At 44.6% G+C, this 23,650-nt stretch overlaps 2 protein-coding genes and 1 non-coding gene across 3 annotated transcripts; all 3 read left to right on the top strand.

Annotated features, from left to right (window-relative positions):
• Positions 1-5,340: 5,340 nt before the first annotated feature.
• Positions 5,341-17,853, top strand: LOC131482009 (zinc finger protein 354A-like). Its single transcript, XM_058673154.1, has 4 exons — positions 5,341-5,421; positions 11,705-11,831; positions 13,611-13,713; positions 17,835-17,853. The coding sequence occupies exons 1-4, from the start codon at positions 5,389-5,391 to the stop codon at positions 17,851-17,853; spliced, it is 282 nt and encodes a 93-aa protein (XP_058529137.1). The 5' UTR covers positions 5,341-5,388.
• A 49-nt stretch (positions 17,854-17,902) lies between these two features.
• Positions 17,903-19,505, top strand: LOC131482008 (zinc finger protein 354A-like). Its single transcript, XM_058673153.1, is given in 3 exon segments — positions 17,903-18,203; positions 18,206-19,224; positions 19,226-19,505. Coding segments are annotated over 3 exon segments (1,473 nt in total). The 3' UTR covers positions 19,379-19,505.
• Positions 19,506-21,106: 1,601 nt separating this feature from the next.
• Positions 21,107-21,213, top strand: LOC118759146 (U6 spliceosomal RNA). The gene has a single exon (XR_004996000.2). It is a non-coding gene; the product is annotated as a U6 spliceosomal RNA (small nuclear RNA).
• The last annotated feature ends 2,437 nt before the right edge of the window (positions 21,214-23,650 follow it).

The following is a 23,650-nucleotide window of genomic DNA, read 5'->3' as shown; positions in this document are numbered from 1 at the left end:
GTGGGGCTTTTCCCTTTGTTTCTCTCCCTCCCCTAAAAAAATATTAGTATGGAAACAATGGTATTACCCACTTCCCTGTAGTCCTTGACCCTTTGTACCCTAATCAACTAAGATCTTTTAAAAAAAATAGATTATGGAAATTTTTTTAAATGACAGGATCAAATTGCCACCTGTTCGTATTAACCCTGAATGTAATTGGCTTAAACACATCAATCAAACGTCATAGATTAGTAGACTGGATTAAAAAGCAGAACCTATTTATTTGTTGCCTACAGGAGACATATCTCACCAACAAAGATCCGTGGAACTACATCTCATGGATTTTGATTTTATTCGTTAGTTTCATCTCTTCAAAACACTTTCTTCTCATTATTATATTCTTCAATGTGTCAGTGTGATACAGCAGCATCATTTTCTTCCAGAAGGTTCTTGATTTACTTTTTTATTTCTTTAATAACACATTAGTCATTCAGTACTATATTATCTAACTTCATAGTGTTGTTAATTTCTTTTTTCTTCCTGTTGGTGACTTTGTTTTGTGGCTTTTCATTTAAGGGGATGTATAATAACTCTGTAATGGAGAGTATCATATCCAGATGTGAATATACAATGCAGTATACATCTCTACTTCCAGACTAAAGATGGATTCCCAATGAAACTGTTTACTATATCTTGACAATAGGATGCTGGACTCTCTACCATAGTCAATGCATGCAATGATGGACATATGACTGTTTATAAAAAACAGTAATGATATTGGGGAACCCAGTGAGGGGGGGTGAATTGGGGAGGGAATAAGGGAAATCCCAGGGGCTGTATTAGAAAATGTATCCAAGTCTGAAATTTGCTGTAATGGAAAGCTAAAAACGCAAACAAACAAACAAAAGGCTGTCTTAGGCAGGTGCATTTAGCTTAATGGTGAAGATGTACTAGGCCCACATCTGTGTGCCTGTATTTGCTTCTCAGCTCTAGCTCCTGACTCCAGAGTCCTGATCATGCAGCCTCTGAGAAGCAGTGGGAATGACTAAAATCATCAGTCTTGCCCTTCCACATGAGACAAAATTGACTCTCTGGGTCCCAGCTTTAGCCAGGCCATTTGCAGGGCTTTTTTTTTTCTCTCTTTTTTAAATTTTGTTTTTATTTGAAAGGAAGAGTTACAAAGAGAAGGGGAGACAGAGAGGGCTACTTTCCACTGGCTTACTCCCCAAAAGGCTGCAATGGCCAGAGTTGAGCCAACCCAAAGCTGGGAGTTTGTTTTGTATCTCCCATATGGGCGCAGAGGCCCAAAGACTTTAACCGTCCTCCACTGCTTTCCCAAGGAGCTGGATTGAAAGTGGCACAGCTAGGACAGTAAACAATGCACATATGGGATGCCAGCACTGCAGGAGGCTTAACTACTATGTCACAGTGCCGGCCCCATTTGCAGGGCTTTATGAAATGAACAGCAGATGGGCTTACACTTTGCTTCAAATAAATAATATTAAAAAAACAAAAACAAAAACAATTTCAGGGCCTGGCATGGTAGCCTAGCAGCTAAAGTCCTCACCTTGCATGCACTGGGATCCCATATGGGTGCTGATTCTAATCCTGGCAGCCTTGCTTCCCATCCAGCTCCCTGCTTGTGGCATGGGAAAGCAGTCGGGGATGGCCCAAAGCCTTGGGACCCTGAACCTGCATGGGAGACCTGGAAAGAGGCTCCTGACTCCTCCTGCCTTTGGATTGGCTCAGCTCAGTCTGTTGTGGCCTCTTGGAGAGTAAACCAACAAACAGATCTTCCTCTCTGTCTCTCCTCTCTGTATATCTGACTTTCCAGTAAAAATAGAATAAATCCCTAAAACAATAATAATACTTTCAGATAGGCTCTGATGCAACAGTTGGTTCATGACTAAATCCTCACCTTGCAAGCACCAGGATCCATATAGTGCCAGTTTGTGTCCCGGCTGCTCCCTCCTGGTGACCTGGGGAAGCAATAGAGGATAGGCCAAAGCTTTGGGACCCTGTGCTGTTGCAGGAGACTTGGAGGCTCCTGGTTTTAGATCAGCTCAGCTCCGGCTGTTGCAGAGTGAGCTGGCATGTGAAAGCTCTTCCTGTGTCTTTTCTTCTCTCTATAAATCTGCCTTTCCGATAAAAACAAAGAATCTGAGAGTGGGGGGGGGGAGGAGGGAAGGAAGGAAGGAGGGAAGAAAAGAGGGAGGGAGGAAGGAAACTGCTTAGATTGCACCAGCTGCCATGCTCTAACACAGCTAAAGCCTTGGAATAGCCAATTTCCATCTACACAGCAGGCAAAGCTATGTTGCAGTAAGGCGGGTGAAATGAAGAGAGGTTTGGAAAACAACACAATAAGCACAGATTATGATTTTATTATATAAAAATAGTAACGAGTGTAACTATTGCATAAGGATACGCCATTGAGCAGCAAAACTACAAAGAAAATGAATCCATCTCAAGGTCATGAAAGCAGCTAGGATTAGGAAGGACTGCCAGTGCTTTCCCCCGTGTGTGGGCAGTTATGGGGTGTTTACGATCATACCCTGCACCGGATCATGTGTCTTCATCAGTTTTTGCTATATAGCTTGTATTTTCATTGGTATGAGAAGGGTTATTTCATTTTCTGATCTTACACACAAACATGCGTACGTTGTATAACAGCACTTTTAATAGCATTTCTACTGGACTTGTTTCTTATATTACACGCTTCTTCATTGCCTATAGTCTGTAATTTGTTATAATGCCTGTATTCTCATAGATGGGATAAACAAAAATTTGAACATTTCCCTAGGAAATGGCCCATGTAACTCTACAGGGAGTTCATCTCAAGGTCTCTGTACCGCTCTGCTGTAGCTCTTAGGCTCACATTGCCTAGAGCAAGCAGGTCATGGCTCCAGTGCTCGGACCCTCCCGCATCGGACAGCTGGGTGGAGCACCAGGCTTCCGGCTCAGACCTGGGCAAGCTGCAGCCGAACCAGCAGATGGAAAGTTTCTCAAGTCTCGGTCTCTCCCTCTCTCTGTCACTCTGATTTTCAGATGAATAAATAAAATCACACACATGCAAGTATATGTATAAGACTTTCAAGGAATAACATAACCGGCTCATAAAAAACAAAACAAAACAAAACAAGACATAAAAGGATAGAGTTAGTCACACAAGTAATAAAATTACATATAAAAACATTTCCCATTATTGCCCCAATTTAACATGCTGGATTATATTTTAAAACAAAATAATTATGTGCTCTACCAAATAAACATTTTAAAAAGCCCCACATTAGGAAAGGATGTTAGGCACTGATTAGCACAAATATTATGGAAACATAAACTGTAAGATCTTCCAGGAAGTGAACTAGGCAATGTGCTCAAATGTCCTTGCATTCTGCCAATCCTTGAGCCAGCAATTCAATTCCAAATAGTTTGAGAAAATAATAATATTGCAGTTAGACTACCAACACAGAAAATTCACCTTGATACAGCTGGCAATAGGGCTTAAATATATTAAACTAAATAGTCTTAGTTTTAATGATTTTAAAAATTTACTGAACTACCATGGAATGTAGTAAGACCATTAAAAACACTACTGAGAAAGAATATTGAGGTAGCAAATTAAAATGATCCATATATATCCTTTTTAAAAAAAATTTTTATATACTTATTTGAAAGGCAGAGAGTCAGAGTCCTCCCTCCTGTTGGCTCATCCCAAATGCCCAAAAGGGCCGTGGCAGAAGCTGGGAAACAAACACTCAACCCAGGTCTCCCAGACAAATGGCAGGGCCCCACTGAGCCATTTCTACTGCCTCCCCGGATATGTGTTAGCAGGAAGCTGGAGTTAGGAGTTGGAGCCTGCTCCCTGCCCAAGCTGTCTTACAGGAGGTCAAACTTCGAACTGCTAAATGCTGGTCTCAATGGCATATTCCACTGAGGGAAAAATCCAAAATAGGTTACAAGTGCCATCTGCAATATTCCATAAAACAAGAGCCAAAGTGAAGCAAAGGCTAAGAGAGGCTCAGAGAGCTGTTACAAGGAGTTCATTAAGGTGTTGTATGGCAGTGAAACCATAGACATCCCTACGGGTTTCAGCTTGAGTCCCAACTGCTCCACTTCCAACCCTGCTCCCTGAAAATGTGCCTGGGAAAGCCTTGGAAGATTGCCCAAGTGCTTGGGTCCCTGTACCCACCTAGGCCACCTGGATAAGTCTGCGCATCCTGGCTTTAACCCGGCCCAGCCCTAGCAACTGTGACCATTTGGGCAGTGAAACAGTATATGGAAGATAGGTGGATAGATCGACATAACTATCTCTTCATTCATATAAATGAATCTTTACTCTTAAAAAGTTAGCCATTTCTTTCTGCAAACAGACACCAAGGGCATTTTCTTTTGCCTTTTCAGTGTTTATCAAATCTTCTAAAAGGCACATTTTATAACTGAAAGGATCTAGGTAAAGGAAAACTGATGTGCTGCCTTCTGGGCACCTAGAACGACCACTCCCTCCCCCGTCCCCCTCCTTGCAGGCTGCCCGCTTCCTGGAAGTCCACTGGAGTGCTGGAGCTGGGTTCCACCACTGGGGAGCAGCGAGCGACTGCAGAGAACTACATTTCCCCGAATCCTCCGGCTCCCGCGGACTACATTTCCCAGCGGCACTAGCAGCCTTTCCCCGTCCATTCAGGACCCTGCGGCTGCCGAGCGGCTCCTGGGCCTGAGGTGGCCGGGGCGGGAGCCGTCTAGCGGCCGACGCCTCGCGGCCCGGTTCTGGAGCCTCGGGCTAGCGGATCGCGGCCGGGGAGGAGCCTAGCGCGTGGGGAGGTGAGCGGCGAGGCGGGCCAGGGCTTCAGAGAACCGGCCCGCAGGATGTCTGCAAGCGGAGGGGGCCCCCGGGCCTGTCTCCCGCGGCCATCGGCCGTCCCGCTGCGCCCCGGGGAGCACAGGGGCTCCCTTCCTCCTGCAGGTCCAGCCGCTGGTCGGGGGCGAGCGGACGGGGAGGCTCCCTCGGCACCCGATGCCCGGACCCTGGCCCTCGGTTCTGGGCCCATAGAAAAGCCCCTGTTTTCCTTTACCAGATGCTCTGTGGGTGGGAGAGGAACTGGAAAGGCGCTCGGGGAGGCGGCTGTCACAGGTGCTTGCAAGCAGTCCCGGTGGACCCGCACTGGCCTTGGTCTCCTGGGCACTAGCATGGAGCTGCCAGCAGTGCCAGCCGCTCTGTGGGGCTGCTGCGGATGGGGCTGGCCCGGCCACTCTCTGGTTCCATCCACTCCCGGTCATCCATGGTCATCCCCCTGCGCTGCCTCCGAAAATGGAGTGGAGCAAAGCGGGCTTCTTCCCCGCGTCCCTTTTTCTTCTTTCAGTTCCTCCTTGCAGGCTGCACCTGTTCCCCCCCTCTTGGCTAGATCCCAGGAGAAGATGACTGGGAAGCAGAGGAAGACGAGGCCTGAGGTGGGGAGGCCTGGGGTCCCTGGCCCAATGCTTGGGAAGGGCGCTGTTTTGTTGTCTAGGGGTTCAGGAGCTAAGTCCTTTCACCTTGCGGGCGGCATCCGCCTTTGTGAGTGCAGGATCATCGTATCTAGGGTGTTTCTTCTCTGAGTAGACAACGCTTTTCCTCACAAACCTCTCACAAGTCTCCCGGCTGACTTCCTGGGCCATATGGCTTGGCTGTGCCATGGTCTTCAAAACTTTGACCTGCCGTTGGGGCAGTGAGGGGGTCATCCCTTCCAGGTGCAACGGGGTGACGAAAGATGGCCACATTGCAGCAATGGGTTGCAGAGGTCTCCTGACTGAAGGTCTGCCCCAGTTAGGAAGCGCAGCTCTGAAGCCCAATGGCTGGCGATTAACCCACCTGTCTCCTCGGTTAGCATGTGTGGGCCTTGAACAAATAGATCCACCTCTCCATGCCCTGCCTCTTTCCCTGGAAAATGTGAGCAACAGCCACGCCTGCCCCTGTGAGGGGACCTTGGGGGGTTAGTGCTGCTCCACCAGTGGCTGCTGTGACAGCCGAGTGGTGTTGCTGGGCTAGTGTCAATGTTGACAGGAACTGGCATAGTGTGTCTGGGTCCTAGGGAGTACACGCTCCTGCTCCTTTTTGACCGTTCTCAACTCACAGTAGCGGTTGCTGCTTACTGACTGTCCGCTGTGATGGAGGGGCGGGCTTCCTGAGGAATTTCTGTTTGTTCATTCTCATCCTCACAGTGGTATAGCAATTATTATGATTCCTGTTTTTTCTGCACATGATGACACAGAGTTGCTAAGGAAGTAAGGTGACCCAAATTCAGCCTCAGGTGAGCCTGGCCCTCTCTCCATGCCGGGCCACCCAGCCAGTCCTCTGGCACAGCCTTCAGACCAGAAGATCCCAATCCAGCCAAATGTTCCCGAACCTTTTAGAACCAAGAATGTGGTGAAGTTTGATCTGCTGAGGCTGCAGCCAGGACCTGGCATTTTATTTTTGAACTGATACATATATATATATATATTTTTTTTTTTTTTTTCTTTTTGAGACTTCCCTGTTCCTTCTGCTCTCCTGTGAGCTGGCCGGAAACCCTCAAGGTATCCTGCCTAAATGCTCTTGCTGCAGCACCAAATGGACTTGGGTGTCAAATCCAGGGACAGGAAGTTTAAAACGAGAGAGAAACAGTGCTGGGCTCCCAGGGAGATGATGGGATGACGGTCCTGCCACTTCCCTAAAGCATGTGGCTGGAATGTGGGTTGTCCTGGGCCTGTCCTGGTTCGTGTGTCTCAAACTGAACTGGGAGATAGCATGTTGACCTCTCAGCTAGAAAGCTTGCATTGTTCATACCTAGGAATGCTTCTGCCTTGTCTGCCAGCCAGATTATTAAAAAATTTTAGGGGAAAGGTCATTTCTTCTATTTTCCCCCATGACAATTTATTGGATTTTTTACATATGTGTATTACATGTTCCTAATAAAATACACCTATGGAGAAAAAATATTAAGGCCTATGAAGAGAGAAGACGAACTTAGTCCCTTGCTCCACCCTCCGCATTTGGGACAGCAGGCATGTGGGTTTTTCCCCCGCCCACCAAGCAAGCAGCAATGTTAGAGCAGTGACGCAAGCCGGGCATTGTGTTGGTCAATTCAGTTTTAACTCTTGACGGCATCAGCCCTCACAGGTTGAAGGGCTCAGTCCCCAAGACTTTCCACTCTTCAAATGCTTCAGTAAAGCCATGTTTCTAATGATAAGAACTTTCATTTTCAAAACTAGAGTTGAGATGTTTGTAATCTGTGACACGGACAGTTTATGAAGCTATCTCAGAGACTTCAAGGTTCTTTGAAACCTTAATATGCAAGGATTTTCACCTGGAGTCATGGAATTTACAGACCAGGCTACTTCTGGGCACTCCACTTGACACAAAGCTAAAGCCACAGACACAGTTTTCAAGTTAAATGCTACAAAAGCCAAGTAGCTGCCCAAGGCACCCTTCTGCTCCAAGAGGAATGCCCCTGCAGTCTCTCCTGAGTGATCCGTGAGTTACAGTGTCCGGCTAGCCGCCAGCACAGAAGGCCATCAGATAATGTTTGAAATATATATAAACCCCTATCAGGTTGCTTGAAATTTAAACCACCAGTGACATTCAAATCTACCCTGTTAGCTCCTTTCTCGACATTTTTCAAGTTTTAAAAAAGTTTGGAACAGTTTCTGGGACTTCTCGCTTAGGAAATTGTCTTTATTCGACTAAAAGTTGGAAAAATTAACTGGTACAGGAAACAAAGTTGAGTCCACGAGAGAGGAGAGGGAAATGAAATCCTCCTCCTCTGTGAGGGAACCTGGACCCAGTGCTGTGGGTTAGAGCCACACCCTCAGCCAGGTGAGAAAGGCGTGCCCCTTGGCAGGTGTGGCCGCACATCCCCTGAGCTCACCTCTGCAAACGGGGCACTGCGACACAGGCCGGGTCCAAGGGTCCCTGCTCTCACATAGCAGACAAAGTAACAAAACAGGAATTTTAAAAGTGAAATTTCCATCTGACTTTATTTCCAAACATGGCATTTAAAAATACACCATCTGCAGAAATGGCAAAAATCAGTATCAGGGACGGGAGGAAATGCTTGGATTTGCTGCCTTGTTGTAAAACATAACCACACAGAACACAGAGAGCAGCACAGCATGAGAGACCCGTGTGCTGTGGGCGCAGGCCATCTCCCTCCCCTCAGCTCTCAGGAGACTACCGGAACTGGGCATCTGAGTTCTTCCGGAAGCTTGGCTTCCTCTGGCAGGATTGATGAGACTGGAGCCAGCTCCACCCTCAGCCCCTATCCCCAGCCGTCACATGAGTCACTAGCTTACAGATAGACGCGTCCCTTTGCAGATCCCAAGGAATGGGGTGATAACCAAATACTGCTTCACAACACTTAGAAACAACAAAGTGAAATCAGTTAGAGTTCAACATCTAGAGGTGATTGTCAACACCCCTCAGAATGACCTCTGCATTTATTTACATCTTACCATGTTAACCTTTTTATCTTGGAAAAATATACATACATGTGATGTGCCGTTTTAACCCTTTTGGAGTATATAATTCAGTAGTACTGTGAGTACATTGTTAGGTGCCACCACCATTCATCTCTGTTGCGTACATTGTCTCTTTCATTTCTTCACCTTCTGAGGTAAGCATTGAAAGGCTACTCTACAGTTAGGGCTCGGTACTGTGTCACAGCAGCTAAAAGCCGCTGCCTGTGATGCTACCGTCCCCTGTGGGTGCCAGTTTGTGCCCTGGCTGCTCTACTTCTAATCCAGCTCCCTGCTAGTAGCCTGGAAAAGCAGTAGAGGACGGTCCCTCCCGCTCATGTAGGAAGCCTCAATGAAGCTCCTAGCTCCCATCCCTGCTGTTTAGGCCATCTGGGGAGTAAACCAGTGTGTGTCTTTCCCTTTCTCTCATAATCTTTGATTTTTTTCAAATAAATAAATCCTTTTAAAAGGTGAGAGTGAGGGCAGCATTGTGGTATAGACTAAGCTATTGCATGTGACGTGTGCCTATTTGAGTCCTGGCTGCTCCGCTTGTGATACAGCCCCCTGTCACTGTGCCTGAGAATGCGGTGGCATGTGACCCGAGTCTTTGGGCCCTCCACCCCCTTTAGGAGACGCGAATGAAGTTCCTGGCTGTTGGTTTCAGCGCTGCCTTGCCCTTGCTGTGGTGGCCATTTAGGGAGTGAACTAGCGGATGGAGGATCCCCAACTCTTTCTTTCTCCCTATAACTCCAATTTTCCACATAAATAAATAAATCTTCTTTAAAAAGTAATCTTCCCTGATAAAATAATGCCAGTTTGAGTTCCTCAATGTAGTTGCAGTTATTTGAAGTTATTATTAGTTCTACACCTCCAAAAGATGTAAGGCTTTATTCTAAATGTCTGGGTTGCCCTGTGGAGGCTATTTAAAGAGAGATATAAGAATTGGGCCCGGCAGCGTGGCCTAGCGGCTAAAGTCCTTGCCTTGAACGCCCCAGGATCCCATATGGGCGCTGGATCTAATCCCGGCAGCTCCACTTCCCATCCAGCTCCCTGCTTGTGGCCTGGGAAAGCAGTTGAGGATGGCCCAAAGCTTTGGGACCCTGCACCCATGTGGGAGACCTGGAAGAGGTTCCTGGTTCCCGGCATCGGATCGGCGCAGCACCGGCCATTGCGGCTCACTTGGGGAGTGAAACATCGGATGGAAGATCTTCCTCTCTGTCTCTCCTCCTCTCTGTATATCCGGCTTTCCAATAATAATAAATCTTAAAAAAAAAAGAGAGAGAGAGAGATATAAGAATTAAACCCACTGACAGTCTTTTTTTTTAAGATTTATTTATTTTTATTTGAAAGACAGATTTACTGAGAGAGGGAGAGACTGAGAGAAGCCTTGCATCCGCTGGTTCAGTCCCCAAATGGCCTCAATGGCTGGAGCTCTGCTGATCCAAAGCCAGGAGCCACTTCTAGGTCTCTCATGTGCGTGCAAGGTCCCGAAGATTTGAGCCATCCTTTGCTGCTTTCATGGGCCCTAAGCAGAGAGGTGGATAGGGGGTGGAGCACCTGGCACTGGAACCAGCCCCCTAATAGCATACCAACACTGCAAAGCAGGGGATTGGCCTGTTGAGCCACTACACTGGCCACAGCTGACTCCGAGAGATTTGCCGTGCACCTGACAAAAGACAGCTTATCATCTGGAGATCTTTGTTAGAAAAAGCCTAGTATTGGGGAGGAAAATTAAAATATATCTTGTGGATCACCCCACAACTTATCCATCCTGATGTGCCTTATTTCTTTTGTTAACAGACCCTCTGTGGGGGTGGGGGACAGCACAGGGGCTCAACTGACTAATCCTCCTGCTCCAAGTGCTGGCATCCCAGAGTGCACCTGGCTCCTGACTTTGGATCAGCTGAGCTCCAGCCATTGTGGCCATTTGTGGCCACTTGGGGAGGGAACCTATGGAAGCCTATTCTCTGCTTTTCTCCTTCTCTTTGGAAATGTGCCTTTCCAATGAAAATGAATAAATCTTTTTAAAAGTGTTTAAAAAGGCCATCAGTATGTAGACTTCACTAAGATGACACTATTTATTTAATAGAAAATATGAGCACTAGGTATGTTGGATTTATAGAATTAAAATGAAAAGTGGCTTATAAAGAAAAAAAAAGGAAGCTAAGACAGTATTGCAGCCCCACTTCTGCCACTGACCACCTCTGCGACTTGAATAATATCCTCCTCTCTATGACTTCATGTTTTCTGTAATAAAATCAGGGCAATAATAGCTCCTTCTTTGTAATATCATTATGAAGATTAAATATTAAATGCTAAATATTAGCATAAGGCTAATACTGGCTCATAGAAAGCATCTAATAGTTAATAAGTCACAGCTCTTTTAAGTTTCATAGCCACTGTCCTCACACTTCAGTAGCTGCACAGGTAGTCCCAGTGAGTTATTTAACCTAACCTCCAACAATAAACATTTAAGTGGGTTTCACTTTTTGTTACTGCTGACACCATAAATGACCTCTTGTGTTGCTGTGGTTTGAACACAATCTGGCTACCCAACTCATGCGAGAGTTTAAGTCCCAAACTCATTTGTTGTGATATGTAAAGAGGGGACCCAGAGGAAGTTATTGCATTGAGTTGCTAGGGTATAGCCCCATGTTTGAAACTACGTAGCGACAGACAAATACAAACTACAGGGATGAACTTGCTCTCTGTCTCTCTGCTTCCTGACACACCACGTGATCTGCCACATGCCTCCCACATCCATCACCCTCATCAGAGACCAAGCCGGTGAGACACCCCCCGCTAGTTTTGAACTTAGACCATAGGCTTAAGTGAATCTTGGTTTCTATAAGTGACTCCGTTCAGACATTTGTTACAGGGATGAAAAACTAAGGCATGAGCGTAGGCTTATAGATTGTACATGGCACTGTTAATACAGTGATTGGTAAGTCAAAGAATATATACATTTCTAAGTTTTTCAATATATTTCTTAAACACACTCAGAAAGAATATTCTATTTAATACCCTACCAGTTACCTCGGTGCCTCTATATCTTCCTTATAGTGGCTAACAGAGGCCCTTCACACTGGATGGTGTTGTGTATGTATTTATCGCCAGTTTTGTTCCTTTACGTGCCTGCAACCTTAGAACCTTGCACAGTGTCAGAAGCTCTTTGTGGGTGGCCTGTCTCCCTGCCCATTGCTGCCTGCTCCTGCATGGGTGCAGTGTGGTCCAGGGTAAGCTGAGTGACTTGTCCTTCCAGGTGTCCGTGACGTTTGAGGATGTGGCTGTGCTCTTCACTCGGGACGAGTGGAGGAAACTGGACCCTTCCCAGAGAAGCTTGTACCAGGATGTGATGCTAGACAACTACAACAATGTGCTCTCTCTGGGTAAGGAAGCGTCCCTGTGGACAAAGAATGGAAAATTGGGGTCTCAACAGCTCCTTTCCTGAATAAAAGCTTTGGGTCTTCAGAAAGCTTTTGCTGAGGTGGGCATCCCAGGGGCTTTCAGCTTCCATAGGAGAATGCCTGGGTTTGAGCCCCACGTATGTTTCCAGTCCAGCTTCCTGCTGACATAGCTGGGAGGCAGTAGGTGACAGCTCAGCTGTTTGGGTCCCTGCCGCCAGTGTGGGGACCAGACTGAGTACCGAGCTCATGGCTTCAGTTATCTCAGTGTCTACCTTCCAATAAATACATTTAAAATAATTATTTAGCAAAAACTAGCCAAAGTTTGCCTCATCCAGATTATACACATCCAGCCTGCGTAAGCAGATACTAAAAACATCTTGTTGCCTTCTTGGCATCTGATTGCTCAAGCCATCTTCTTCCTGCTCTATGATGGCATGCTTCACTTCACAACATTCACCTGTGGATTCTGTGTTTATTTTCTGACAGAGGGCTTTGTCTAACCTCTAAGTGTAACACTTGCTTTTCCCATTTGTCTTTTCCAAGAGTCAAAACCCTTTCGGGCCCGGCGGCGTGGCCTAGTGGCTAAAGTCCTCGCCTTGAACGCCCCGGGATCCCATATGGGTGCCGGTTCTTATCCCTGCAGCTCCACTTCCCATCCAGCTCCCTGCTTGTGGCCTGGGAAAGCAGTTGAGGACGGCCCAAAGCCTTGGGTTCCTGCACCCATGTGGGAGACCTGGAGGAGGTTCCAGGTTCCTGGCTTCGGATCAGCACAGCACTGGCCCGTTGCGGCTCACTTGGGGAGTGAAACATCGGATGGAAGATCTTCCTCTCTGTCTCTCCTCCTCTCTGTATATCTGACTTTGTAATAAAATAAATAAATCTTAAAAAAAAAAAAAAAGACCCTTTCTATAAGGACAAGGTAGTAAACATTTTAGGTTTTTCAGGTTACATATGGTCTCTGTGATATTTCTCTTCTTTCATTTTTTCCCAACCATTCTTTGCACGAGGTTGTACATACACAGGCTCTGGATTTAGCCCACAGTCCACGCTTTGGCAACCACTGCCATCTTTTTTTTCTTTTTTTTTTAAGATTTATTTATTTTTATGGCAATGTCAGATATATAGAGAGAGGAGAAGAGACAGAGAGAAATATCTTCCATTCAATGATTCACTCCCCAAGTGATTGCAATGGCCAGTGCTGTGCCAACCAAAAACCAGGAGCCAGGAACTCGTCCAGATCTCCCACATGGGAGCAGGGTCCGAAGGTTTTAGGCTGTCTTTGACTGCTTTCCCAGGCCACCAGTAGGGAACTGGATGGGAAGTGGGGCATCCAGGATTAGAACCGGCGCCCAATGGATCTTGGCGCGTTCAAGGCAAGAACTTTAGCTTTTAGGCCACTGTGCCGGGCCCGCACTGTCATCTTTAAAAGCGAGTCAGACAGTGTTTTTTTATTTCAGACAAGTTTCTTAGGACAAAACCATTCCATATGGCTGCAAATTTTAGTACGGTCTACTCGCTAACATTCCATCTGCTATAGAAACCTAGAGATACACCATCAGTTACTGAAGCTTCATGTTTCTCATATTTTCCTCACTAAATTGTACCAAAGTTACCTACATCTCCATACATTATGAGGGCACAGTTTAAGCCCTTACAAGTCCTTTTACCATCCTATGATTTTTTTTCGCTAAAATGTGGAATTGCTGTTTGTGTCAAAACAAAAGCAACTCTGTGTGTGTGTGCATGTGTTTTTTTGTCCAGGAGCAGGATTCCCATGTTCCATGCCAAAGGTCATCTCTCTGTTACGGCAAGGAGAAGATCCCTGGAAGGTAGCAAAAGAAAGTGCCCGGAGGCTCCTCTGCAGGTGAGTAGAGGGACAGGGTGCCTGAGGAGTCCCTGCTGGCCATGGTCTGCTGACAGGAGAAGGTGCAGTTTGGTGCGTTGGCTGGGAAACTGCCATGAGGGTTCTCAGTGGCCACAGAAGGGAATGGCCCGGTTCCATCTCCTCTGTGGTAATCACCTCTCCAGATCCCCTTTCTTGTTATGTTGTTTCAGAGGCAGGCTGCATTTTCCTTCAGTAGACACAGTGTGCTTAAGGAATTGCACATTGTTCATTCACCCACATAATTAATCTGGTCTGGCTAAAGTCAGGGGAGATGAGGACAGAAATGAGATTGAAAAGCTGGGTGGTGCCATATTGTAAGTCCTTGGTACAGCTCTAAGAGATTTGAACTGTCCAGTGTATGACTGGAAATAGCTGAAGAAATAAGCAGAGGATTTTAGAATTCTTGATATCTTGGAAAAATTGGTCTGAATCAAGCCATTTAAATGTCCTTGAATATACTTTTTAAAATATGTTCACTTGAGATATTTCCCGCAATAAGGAGAAAACACGTACAAACTTCTATGTCAGCCCTTGATGTGTATGCCTTACTTCCTGCTTTATTCAGACTTGTGGGAGACCTTGTGTTTGCTGGTTCCCTCCCCGAATGCCTGTAAAGGTTAGGCATGGACCAGAATGAAGCCAGGAGTCTCCTGCCTCCGTAGCAAGGACATGACCAGCTGAGTCATCTCATGCTGTCCTCCATCAGGACATCAGGAACTGGAGCTGGGCCTTGAACTCGGGCATCCAGCCTCTTAACTACTAGGCCAAATGCCTTCTCAGGTTTGTAGGTTTTGAATTGAGAGAAAGGAGGAAATGATAGAATGTGGGTCTCTTGCTTAAGAAATAAACTCAAAATATAATCACTGAGCTTATGCTTTTGTGGCACAGCTGCCCTAGGATAACAGATTTAAGCCATCTTGTACTTCTCTAAAGTTGGCCTATATGAAATGTTCTAGAAAGCTATTCTTTTTAAATTCCAAGACTGATCTCAGAAATCAAACGAAAAATAGCTTTTCCTTGTCTTTTTCCCTTGTTTTGTTTTTTTGATGCAGGAAGCCAATGTGGGGTGCTCAGGTGGTCAGCTGTGGGGCTGGCTGGGGACTACTGTGTGCTCAGCGAGGCTTGCGGGGCCTGCACATGCTTACAGAGAGGGCATCCTTTCCCGATTTTGCAGGTTTAGCTGAAGCCCCACTGGATTCATTTACAGTATTTCTAAGGCACTCTTCTTAGCTGGTTAAACTGGTGCCAACAACACTCAGCCCTGTTTTATTTGAGTGAATTGGTCTTGTTCCTGATCCTCTGTCCTTCCCAACAAGAACTCAGATGCTCCCTAGTGCCTCCCCTCCTACCATCACTATTTCTTTTCCTTCCAGAATGATCTATTTAAAGGGTATATCTGGTTGTGTTGCATCCATGTTCAAAACCTCTAGTGGCCTCCATTTCATAGGGTGTAATCTTAAGTCCCCTGGTGTCCTTTAGAGACCTTCCCATTGAAGACCCTGGTCACTCTGACTGCCCCATGTGCACTAAGGAGGCCTCCACCTCAGGGGTTCCCCACCTCTTTTTGTTTGTTTTTCCTATTCAGAACTGTTCTTTCAGGCAGCCACATCTCTTGTGAAGCACTTCCTTATGTTACACAAGTTTATTCTCCATAGGCACACCTCTTGCAAAGCATGGCCCTTGGTCCTCTATATTCTTCCCCCTTCAGCATACTTTACTCCTTCTCTGTGCTTATCACTGTGTAGTAGCGCACATCTGTTTATTATCCATCCAAAATAGGTAATAACCCTTACACTGTGTTGCCTGTTCAAGTCATTCCCATTTCCGTACTCAGTCCATACAACTGTACCTGGCCAGAGTAGACTTCAGGCCTGAGAAAGAAGGTGTGAGTGGCATGGACCAGGTTAATGGTGGTGGAGACAGAAAAGAATGAACCAATTCCAGAGATAATGTGGGAGAAAAAAAGCAACAGGGCTTGGAGATGGAGTTGGTATGGAAGGTAAGTTTTCAGGGATGCTTGCCTGGTTTGTGGCTTATTCTGGGATGGACAGTGATTCACTGAGATTATAACACTGCAAGAAGGGCATTTGGGAGATGGCAGAAATTTAGTTCTAATGAATTAAAATGAGTTGTCTTTGCCTGACTCCATCATCCCAGGGGAGATGGCAGTAGCCCATTGGATTTGAAGTATTGTACCTCAATATATATGTGGAACATGAAGTGTAAATGTGTGAAGCTGTGGTCCATACTGAATCAGTGAGACAACCACTGAGACTCAATAGCATCCAGGGAGAGGGTTCAGATTACAGTAAGAGGAAGGAAGAGCTTAGGACACCAGCATTGTGACCATGTAGAGAAAATGGATCCATTGGGAAAACAGTTAGAAGTGTACTACAAAGAAAATTGCGGGATCTGGTGCCGCTTGAAGGTAAGGCTCCTGCTAGAAGTGTAGAGGTGGAGAGAAGCAGCTTAAATTTGCGATAACAAACAGGTCTTAAATTGATTAGATGAGGGACTGCAGAAGAGAAGTATAGGGAATGCCTCCTGAGGTTCTGATTGACAGTTGGTGCCATTTATAGAGAGAATATCATGAATTTGATTCTAGGCCTATTAACTTTGAGTTGGTAGTCTGTGAGTGAGAAGTCTCGCCTGGAGTGTAAGTTTTTAATTGAAGCTGTCCTGTGGAACCGGACAGAGGAAGAAGAATTAAGAACCTGGGTATTAAGCCTTTCAGAAATCTAAGGATCAAAAGGTCAGATAGAGGCCCAGCACGGTAGCCTAGTGGCTAAAATCCTTGCTGCCTTGTATGCACTGGGATCCCATGTGGGTGCCGGTTCATGTCCTTGCTATTCCACTTCCCTTCCTGCTCCCTGCCTATGGCCTGGGAAAGCAGTAGAGGATGGCGCAAGGCTTTGGGACCCTGTACCTATGTGGAAGACCCAGAAAAAGCTCCTGGCTCCTGGCTTGAGATCAGCTCAGCTCTGGCTGCTGCTTCCTCTTGGGGAGTGAACCAATGGACAGAAGATTTTTCTATCTCTCCTTCTCTCTGTAAACCTGACTTTCCAATAAAAATAAAATAAAGATCTTGGGCCCAGCAGCGTAGCCTAACGGCTTAAGTCCTCGCCTTGAACGTGCCGGGATCCCATATAGGCGCTGGTTCTAATCCCAGCAGCTCCACTTCCCATCCAGCTCCCTGCCTGTGGCCTGGGAAAACAGTCAAGGACGGCCCAAAGATTTGGGACCCTGCACCCATGTGGCAGACCCGGAAGAGGTTCCAGGTTCCCAGCTTCAGGTAGGAGCAGCACCGGCCTGTTGCGGCTCACTTGAGGAGTGAATCATCGGACTGAAGATCTTCCTCTCTGTCTCTCCTCCTCACTGTATATCTGACTTTGTAATAAAAATAAATAAATCTTTAAAAAATATATAATAAAATAAAAATATTAGAAAAGATCAGGTAGAGGAAAATGAACATACAAAAGATTGAGGAGCTCACAGCAAGAATTGTGGCTCATGGAAAATAAGAACATGGGGAAACAGCAAGACAGCAGAGCAGTGCTTCAGCAGACACCCCAGCAACAGTCAGAGCTCCACCCAGTCAGGTGGGAAGGGGAGATCCCCAGGAACTCAGAAGGTGAATCTAGCCATTGAAACTGTAGATCCCACTAGTGTTTTTTTTTTTTTTTTAATATGATCACAAGCAGAGCCAAATTGGTGGAGCCCAGATGGACAGGTGTGCATGCAGGGTGGATTTCAGGACCCACCAGTGCCACATCAGGTGCCATTTTGAGTTTGGTGGCAAAGGCTCTTTTGGGAGGAGCCTGGGGGGTGGGGAGGAAGGAAGAGAGCAGTGAGCTGTGAATACACTAAGCCAAGGCAGAACTCACTTCCAGAAAAAAAAAAAAAAAAACCCTACACCAAAGTAAACTTTACTTTTATTTCTATGTCCTGCAACTGTTTTGAAGTACCCTCACATAGGTTTATCCACATTATAATATTTAACATTCCGGTAAATGTATATAGCAAAGGGAATGTACTAATGGATGCTCGATGTCAAGAAAAGACGCAGCATTAACTTTTGGACTTCTCTTTTTCCCCTCCAGGTTGAAAAAGTGGTCTTAAAACCACAGCATCAACTCAAACACAAGACTCCTCATTTCAGGTACCAATCATGAAGAGATCCAAAAGGAACAGACCTTGGGGCTTGAAATCAGAAAAATCTGACATATATGAAGTCAGACTAGAGAAAACACAGGATAAAAAGGAAAATGTTGAGATAAATTCAGTCACCAATAAAAAAATCCCAACTCTAGAGAAAAGCCATAAAAATATTGAATTTGGCCATAATGCTAATTTAAAGTCAGTGCATACTAAGCAACAAATGGTTTCCATAGAAAAAACACCACCAAAATGTGAAATACAAGGAACCACTTTCAAACAGAATGTAAATTTACCCAGTCAACCAAAAATCACAGTAGTATGTGTGAAAAAACTTTCATTAACACTTCATCCCTTCGTAAACATGAGAAAAATCATAGTGGAGAGAAATTATTTAAATGTAAAGAATGTTGTAAAGCTTTTAGCCAAAGTTCAGCTCTTATTCAACATCAAATAACTCATACTGGAGAAAAGGCCTACGTGTGTAAAGAATGTGGGAAAGCCTTTACTCTCAGTACTTCGCTTTATAAACATCTAAGAACACATACTGTAGAGAAACCCTATAGATGTAAAGAATGTGGGAAAGCCTTCAGTCGAAGGTCAGGCCTTTTTATACATCAAAAAGTCCATGCTGGAGAAAACCCCTGTAAATATAACCCAGGCAGAAAGTCATCTGGTTGCAACACATCCTTTCCTGGATGTCAAAAAAGTTATTCCAAGAAGAAGTCTTATTTGTGTAATGAATGTGGCAACACCTTTAAATCTAGCTCATCCCTGCGTTATCATCAGAGAATTCACACTGGAGAGAAACCTTTTAAATGCAGCGAATGTGGGAGAGCCTTCAGTCAGAGTGCCTCTCTTATCCAACATGAAAGAATCCACACTGGAGAAAAACCCTATAGAAGCAATGAATGTGGAAAAGGCCTCACTTCTATTTCACGACTCAATAGACACCGAATAATTCATACTGGTGAATAGTTTTATAATTGCAATGAATGTGGGAAAGCCTTAAGTTCTCACTCAACACTCATTATTCATGAGAGAATCCATACTGGAGAGAAACCTTGCAAATGTAAAGTGTGTGGGAAAGCCTTCAGACAAAGCTCAGCGCTCATTCAACATCAGCGAATGCATACTGGAGAAAGACCCTATAAATGTAACGAGTGTGGGAAAACCTTCAGGTGTAACTCATCCCTTAGTAATCATCAGAGGATCCACACTGGAGAGAAACCATATCGATGCGAGGAATGTGGGATATCGTTTGGCCAAAGTTCAGCTCTGATTCAGCATCGACGGATTCATACGGGAGAGAAGCCATTCAAGTGTAACACATGTGGGGAAAACTTTTAGACAGAGCTCATCACGTATTGCACATCAGAGAATTCATACTGGAGAAAAGCCCTATGAATGTAACACATGTGGGAAACTTTTCAATCACAGGTCATCCCTTACTAGTCATTGTAAAATTCATATTGAAGAGGATCCCTAGGAAGTAGATTTGCATGTGTGAATGCATTAAACCAAAGCTTGTCAGAGAATACATGCTTGACAGTGATGTAGTGAATGTACTGGTTATGAAAAAAAAAACAGTAATTTAGTGTTTTCCAGGTATTAAATTAGGTGGGCAAACTTTGTCTAATAAGAAAAAATGATATTCATCTTTGGGACACTTTAAACTGATGAAGAATTCATAAGTGCAAATGTTGACTTTGAACATTTGTAAAATAAAGGTATTTGTTTCACGTCTTTTTTTAAAGGTTTATTTTTAATTTTTATTAGAAAGTCAGATATACAGAGAGGAGGAGAGACAGAGGAAGCTTTTCTGTCCACTGATTCACTCCCCAAGAGGCAGCAATGGCCAGAGCTGAGTCGATCTGAAGCCAGGAGCCTGAAGCTTCTTCTGGGTCTCCCACATAGGAGCAGTATCCCAAGGCTTTGGGCCATCCTTGACAGCCTTCCCAGGCCACAAGCAGGGAGTTGGATGGGAAGCAGGGCAGCCGGGACATGAACTCGTGCACATATGGGATCTTGGCACATGCAAGACAAGGACTTTAGCCACTAGACTACTGTGCTGGGCCTTGTTTCACCTCTCTCTGCTGCAAATACACTATACATTCTTTGTAACTATTAAGTTCTGAATGGGTGAGGAGGTGTGCACTGAATTTCTCACTAAAAAATACCAAATAGCATACACCAGTAATGTTTTATAGCATTTAATAGCATACAAAGGAATCAATCATAAATTATGCATTTTTAGATAAAAGGACCAAAATAATGATAAAATGAATTGTAAACTACCTCTTCATCCTCTGGGGTTTGTCCTTTAACAGACCTTATATCAAATTGTGCATGGTTTTCATTAAAAAGATAATTAAGTGAAAGTATGCTGTCATTTACGATTATCAGCCCAGAAACAAGCCTACCCCTCTAGTCCCTTGATTTTCTTGATCAAGGTACAAAGGAAAATCTCTTCAGGGAATGTTGCTGGAATAACTAGACAATGACAGACAAATGACCCTGGCCAATATCCTATCACATGCAAAATTAACTCCAAATTAATCAAAACCTAAATGTAAGTGCTGAAAGTAACTTGCTTGACCTTGAATTGGTCACACTTCTTAAATCTGACACAAATATTTATAAAGAAAAATAATAAATTAGACTTCATAAACTGAAATATATTGAAAACTTTCAAATTGGGGCCAGCATTGTGGTGCAATGGGTTAAGCTGCTGCCTATGGCACCAGCATCCCATGTCAGAGCACTGGTTTGAGCCCTACCTTCTCTGCTTCCAATCCAGCTCCCTGCTAATAGGCTTGGAAAGGCAGTGGAGGATGTCCCAAGTCCTTGAGCCACTGACACCCACAAAGGTGACCAGCATAGAGTTCCAGGTTCCTGGCTTCAGCCTAGCCCAGCCCCAACTGCTGTAGTCATTTGGGAAGTGAACCAGCAGATGGAAAGTTTCTGTCACTCTGCCTTTAAAAAAATAAATAAATCTTAGCCCAAGTTGACTGTGCCTCTTAAGTGCACATATTTGAGAGTTTGTGACAGACATGCTCTTGTATGTTTTCTCAGAGGGAGCATTGCTCCCTTTCTAATCTCAGTCATCTTTTCAACTTGAAGCTAGATTTCCACAAAGGACACAGATAGGTAAAGGTCCATGAGTAAGTTAGCTGATACTCAAATGCAAAGACGTGCAATTAAAATCCCACAGCCCGTACTCACTTCGGCAGCACATATACTAAAATTGAAACGATACGGAGAAGCTTAGCATGGCCCCTGCGCAAGGATTACACGCAAATTCGTGAAGCGTTCCATATTAAAAAAAAAAAAAATCCCACAGCCCTTTTTGCAATTTGTTTTCTTTTTCTGAAGCAGTCAGGAATTAAAATAAAGCAGTTTTCCAAATCTTCCAAAACGTTCATTTTTGGAGTAAGCCCAGACAAGCAGAATGGAAGCCAAAAATGGACTGTTTTTGCAGAGTCATTCAAGTGATGGAAAGCAGAAACTGTCATGGAAAGTGTTCTTTGTGGCCAAATGGGCCAAACTGGAAACCATAATGCTAAGGGAAATGAGCCAATCCCAAAAGGTTAAATACCACATGTTTGCCTTAATTTAAGATGATATGATGTTATGTATAACATGTTATGTTTTGAATGTTATATGTTGTGTATAAACTAAAATTGAAGTATAGGTGAGGTGGTCACAGAAGGTGACTGGGAACTCGCATTTACTTTTAACATATTGGTTACTCATTACTATGTCAATTAATTCCATAATGATGTAAATTTTTGCTGATGGTATGTTGGAGCTTTTAATTGATCGGGATAATACTCTGCTGGCTCTGTCTTCAGACCAGAGAGGGTATACCTAAGAAGCCGTTGAACTTGACGGGACAATAAGATGCTGGACTCTATGTTTGGTATATGCTTGCAAAGGGGGAATCTCAACTGAACTTGAGCTGTGGTTATGCAACAAGGTGGAGGAATCCACCATGGTGGGAGGGTTTGGGGAGGGGTGGGGAGAACCCAAGTATCTATGTAACTGTGTCACATAATACAATGTAATTAATGAAGTTAAATAATAAATAATTAAAAAAAAGAAAGTGTTATGTGAATACGTTCATTCAAAACAACACAAAACTAAAACTTCAAAGGAAATATACAAAATCCAGTAACCATATGAAAAGGTGATTAATATCTAATCATAAGAGAAATGCAAACCAAACCACAGTGAGATATTGTGTAATATCCATTTGTGGTTATTAAAAACAAAGTGGGTGGGCATTTAGCCCAGCAGTTAGGGCACTGGTTGGTTTGGGTTATCTGCCTCCCCCGTCAGAGTATCTGAGTTCTGTTCCTAGCTTTAGGTCTTGGCTCCAGCTTCCTGCTAATGCAGACCCTGGGAAACAGCTGTGATGGGCTCCAGTAGCTGGTTCCTGCCACCCATGTGGGAGGTCTGCCTGGTCCTGTCTTGATCACTGAATCTCAGAGTGTGAACCAGCAGATAACCCTTGGTCACTCACTCTCCTTTTTCCACTTCTCCATACATCAATTTCTCCCTCTATATCCCCCTGTCTTCCACCAAATAGAAATTTTCGAAATTTGAAAACATTGCAGCAGGCTAAGCTATTTGCAACACTGGTGTTGAAAATGTGTTGAAATTGGAACCTTTGGACATGGCTGATTGAAATTGTCTATGAAATGGTACAGCTTGTGTGGGAAACAATATTATTGTTCCTTGATAAGTTATATGTAAAATCATCCTATGATCCGGCAGTTTACTCCAGATAACTTAAAACATCTGTCCACATGAAAAACTGCACACAAACACTTGCAACAGTATTATCCACATAGCCAAGAGACAGACACAACCTAACAAGATATTACCCAGTAGTCAGGTGCTGAGATGCACTACACCCTGGAAGAACCTTGGAATCAACATACCGAGGGAAAGAAACCAGACACATGATTATATCTTACCTGTTTCAGTTTCTGTGGTGCACCCAGAATAGACAAAAATCCACCAAAGCAGATGCAACTTGGTGGTTGCCAGGGTGTGTAAGAACAGGGCATGGCTGGTATCTGGATGGTACATGACTTCCATTTGGGAAGGCTTGAAACTGTGCTGGGGCTAAGTGGTGGTAATGGCTGTGTTATAGGCATCTCAATCATCATTCCGGGTTCTTGCCTTCACAGAACTAAGAATTCAAGAGCATGATTTATATAAAGACTGGGCATATTCACATGTGAGTGTGGACTTCCCAACACAAAGAAATACCCATCATGAGTGGGCAAGAGAATTGCCTATGAGGAAACAGGGGGAGAGAACGTCTAAGTTGGAGACCCAAGCGCGATCAAAAACAAAAGAGCCCCTCTTGTTTTAGGAAATGGCAGGTGGGGACTGGTGGAGTTCAGTGAGTGTGAAGCTTTTTGAGATTTTCATGACATCCCCACACAGAGTTTAGCTTCCACATGTTCATCACGATGTCTCCTCCTACCCTATCCCAGAAGAGACACAGAGTATTCTGGGAAGATGAGCACATGAGATGGACAGGTAAGGGGATAGAGCTACAATGCAGAGCTGGCAGAAATTCCAGCTCACCTATTTCTATTTAACTTCCTGCCTATGTTAGCCACCAATCCATATGGTCATTTACAATTTTAAATTAAGAATTAAGCCCTTTAGTTGCACTAGTCACAGTACAAATGCTCAATAACCATAGGTCATCTTGGACAAAATGAGAGGAAATATTTCCTGG

This window comes from Ochotona princeps, chromosome 15, assembly GCF_030435755.1.
Source record: "Ochotona princeps isolate mOchPri1 chromosome 15, mOchPri1.hap1, whole genome shotgun sequence".
NCBI lineage: Eukaryota > Metazoa > Chordata > Mammalia > Lagomorpha > Ochotonidae > Ochotona > Ochotona princeps.
The sequence above is the reverse complement of the archived record's forward strand: the minus strand, read 5'-3'. Positions and strand labels throughout refer to the sequence as shown.

What these genes read in the sequence shown, in the direction of transcription:
- LOC131482009 (XM_058673154.1), top strand. Translation starts at nt 5,389, where the DNA reads ATGACTGGGAAGCAGAGGAAGACGAGGCCTGAG. An exon ending in AGAGGAAGACGAGGCCTGAG is followed by an intron (nt 5,422 to 11,704) that starts GTGGGGAGGCCT and finishes TTGTCCTTCCAG; the next exon opens with GTGTCCGTGACGTTTGAGGA. An exon ending in CAACAATGTGCTCTCTCTGG is followed by an intron (nt 11,832 to 13,610) that starts GTAAGGAAGCGT and finishes TTTTTTGTCCAG; the next exon opens with GAGCAGGATTCCCATGTTCC.